The sequence below is a fragment of the Otolemur garnettii genome, unplaced genomic scaffold, assembly GCF_000181295.1.
Source record: "Otolemur garnettii isolate 467f Iridium unplaced genomic scaffold, OtoGar3 scaffold00019, whole genome shotgun sequence".
NCBI classification, from domain to species: domain Eukaryota; kingdom Metazoa; phylum Chordata; class Mammalia; order Primates; family Galagidae; genus Otolemur; species Otolemur garnettii.
This window is the reverse complement of record NW_003852414.1, coordinates 25,965,474-25,967,930: the sequence shown is the minus strand read 5'-3', so window position 1 is coordinate 25,967,930 and position 2,457 is coordinate 25,965,474. Positions and strand designations below refer to the sequence as shown.

Here is a 2,457-nt window from a genome sequence, read left to right as displayed (position 1 = left end):
CAGCCCATGAGGATGGAGGGGGTGGCCTCTCTCTACCAGGGCAGCCCCGGCCCATGAGGATGGAGGGGGTGGCCTCTCTCTACCAGGGCAGCCCCGGCCCATGAGGACAGGGTGAGGCGGAGCTCACTCTACCAGGGCAGCCCCAGCCCAGGAGGATGGAGGGGGTGGCCTCTCTCTACCAGGGCAGCCCTGGCCCATGAGGACAGGGTGAGGTGGAGCTCACTCCACTAGGGCAGCCCCGGCCCATGAGGATGGAGGGGGGGTGGCCTCTCTCTACCAGGGCAGCTCCGCCCAAGGTGCACTCAGCAGCACACTCACGTGTGGCTCGCAGCGACCAGGCTGTCGTGGCTGACCATGAAGAGCTGCTCCCTGTGTGCCTGCTTCATCTCATCTGAGAGGCCGTACAGGAAGTGGTCCAGGCCTACAAGATGAGCACAAGTGGAGTGGCTGCCTGCTGGGACGCTGCCACCCACGGCCAATGCAGGTGCACCATTAAGCCAAAGGGCCTAGGATAGCCCCAGTCCAGCCCCCCCAACCCAGCCTGAGTCTAGACACAGCCAGCAGATCAGCAGGTCTGGTGACACCAGGCCATGGTGCCACAGCTGCTCTCCTGCTGTGACCACACGTCACCCTCTGACCTATGAGCAAGCTGTGCCCTGTGCCTTGCTGGGTCGTGGTCACTTGAGCTCTGAAATGATAGGATCTGATTCTTTGGAAATGGCCCACAACACGATGCCCACGCCTGAATGAGAAGCAGCAAGTTTCCAAAGCTGATGTTTCAGGTGTCGCGTGTGAAAGCCACACCACAAAGGACACAGGGACGGAAGAAGCTGGAATGGTGGCACTGCTGCCCGAGGTCCACACAGGGGTAACTAGGAACATGTGTGGACACTGTGTGGGGAGGCCCCACCACGGTCCCTGTCCCCTACTCTACTGAGGCCCCACCGCGGTCCCCGTCCCCTACTCCCCTGAGGCCCCACCGTGGCCCCCGTCCCCTACTCCCCTGAGGCCCCACCGCGGCCCCGTCCCCTACTCCCCTGAGGCCCACCGCGGTCCCCGTCCCCTAGTCCCCTGAGGCCCCACCGCGGCCCCCGTCCCCTACTCTCCTGAGGCCCCACTGCCTCTCCAGTACCTTTGTCTGAGGGAGCGACGGGAGCGTCCACAGCTGAGAACACAGACAGCTTCGCCTCCTCCACGTCCTGCTGTGTGAAAGCTCCAGACTTAGCCCAGTCCACAGCTTTCCCAAAGGCCTGGAGCGTTTCCATGGAATTTGGATCCCTAAGAAATTGCAGCATATTACCAATAGAAAAAGTCATGGTCCCATGTGGACATAATGATCCTTCCACAGGGTCTGTTTGCTAATGGCTCTATTTTAACATTTAACAGTCCAGACGACCCCCTGGCCAATCACTTCGTGTAGAAACCTAAGTCTGACAACACTGCTGCCCACATTCTCCCCCTGCTACTGCCCAATGGGAAGTGGGATGATAGTGAGACTACAGAAGACGGCAGAAAAGTTGGGGGGAAGGAAACCCCAGGCTTCCCCAGACGTGTGGGAGAGGTGAGGACCTGCTGGGTGGGCCGCTTCTGAGAACCTCCGTCCCAGTGCAAAGGCTCCCTGCCCCATCCCTGCCGGTGCCCACAGATTATCCTGGAAGTGAAGGGGGCTGGGACCTTCCCCTTCATCCAGAAGTGTATCTCCTGGCAGGCGTGGCCAGTGAGACTAGGGGCCTGAGGGTGGGGGGCACGGGGTGACAGGCATGACAACCACCCTCCCTTGTTCCCAAAGTTGAGAACACGTGTTGTCCTCAGGCAGCAGGGCTGCGGGAATTACTCCAAATAAAAGGGCAGAAAACAAGCTTGGAGAGCTCAGAGGGCAGCCATCCTCATCAGGGACAGTGCCTCCGGGAGGGCTGGCCATCAGACTGTACCGAGCGCTCTGGACACTCTGTTCTCCCGCAAGACACACCTGAGATAAAGCTCGATTCATACGTTAGATAGATGAGATTAATAACAAAAACATCCCTGCACTCTGGGGCCATTCTGAGTAAAACAAGGTTAACTTGGGCACAAGCAGGGCAGGGCCTCAACAGGAGACCTGGTAACCTAGATGCCCAAGGAGTGATTTGGGGTAGAAGGTGAGGATGGTGAGGGCAGGGAAGGAGGGAGGGCGGGGGGATGGGAGCAAGAGGGCGGGGAGAGGAGAAAGAAGGCAGTGAAGGCAGTCAGGGAGAGAGGGAAGGAAGGAGGGAGGGAGGGAGGGAAGGAAAGAGAGAGGGAAGGAGGGACAGAGGGGGAGAGCAAGAGGGAGGGAAAGAGAGGAGAAAGAAGGCAGGGAAGGCAGTCAGGGAGAGAGGGAAGAAAGGAGGGAGGGAGGGAAAGAGGGAGGGAAGGAGGGACAGAGGTGGAGAGCAAGAGGGTCGGAAAGACAGGAGAAAAAAGGCAGTGAAGGCAGTC

General features: G+C 59.5%; 1 protein-coding gene across 2 annotated transcripts in view; it reads right to left on the bottom strand.

Annotated features, from left to right (window-relative positions):
- PITRM1 (pitrilysin metallopeptidase 1) overlaps positions 1–2,457 on the bottom strand; it is a 30,056-nt gene that overhangs the window by 950 nt on the left and 26,649 nt on the right. For both annotated transcript variants that reach the window (XM_012803313.2, XM_023511331.1), the window contains 2 exons: positions 1,133–1,278; positions 319–421 (listed from right to left, as the gene is read on the bottom strand). In XM_012803313.2, coding sequence (XP_012658767.2) covers positions 319–421; positions 1,133–1,278 — 249 coding nt within the window. The remainder of the gene's footprint in view (positions 1–318; positions 422–1,132; positions 1,279–2,457) is intronic.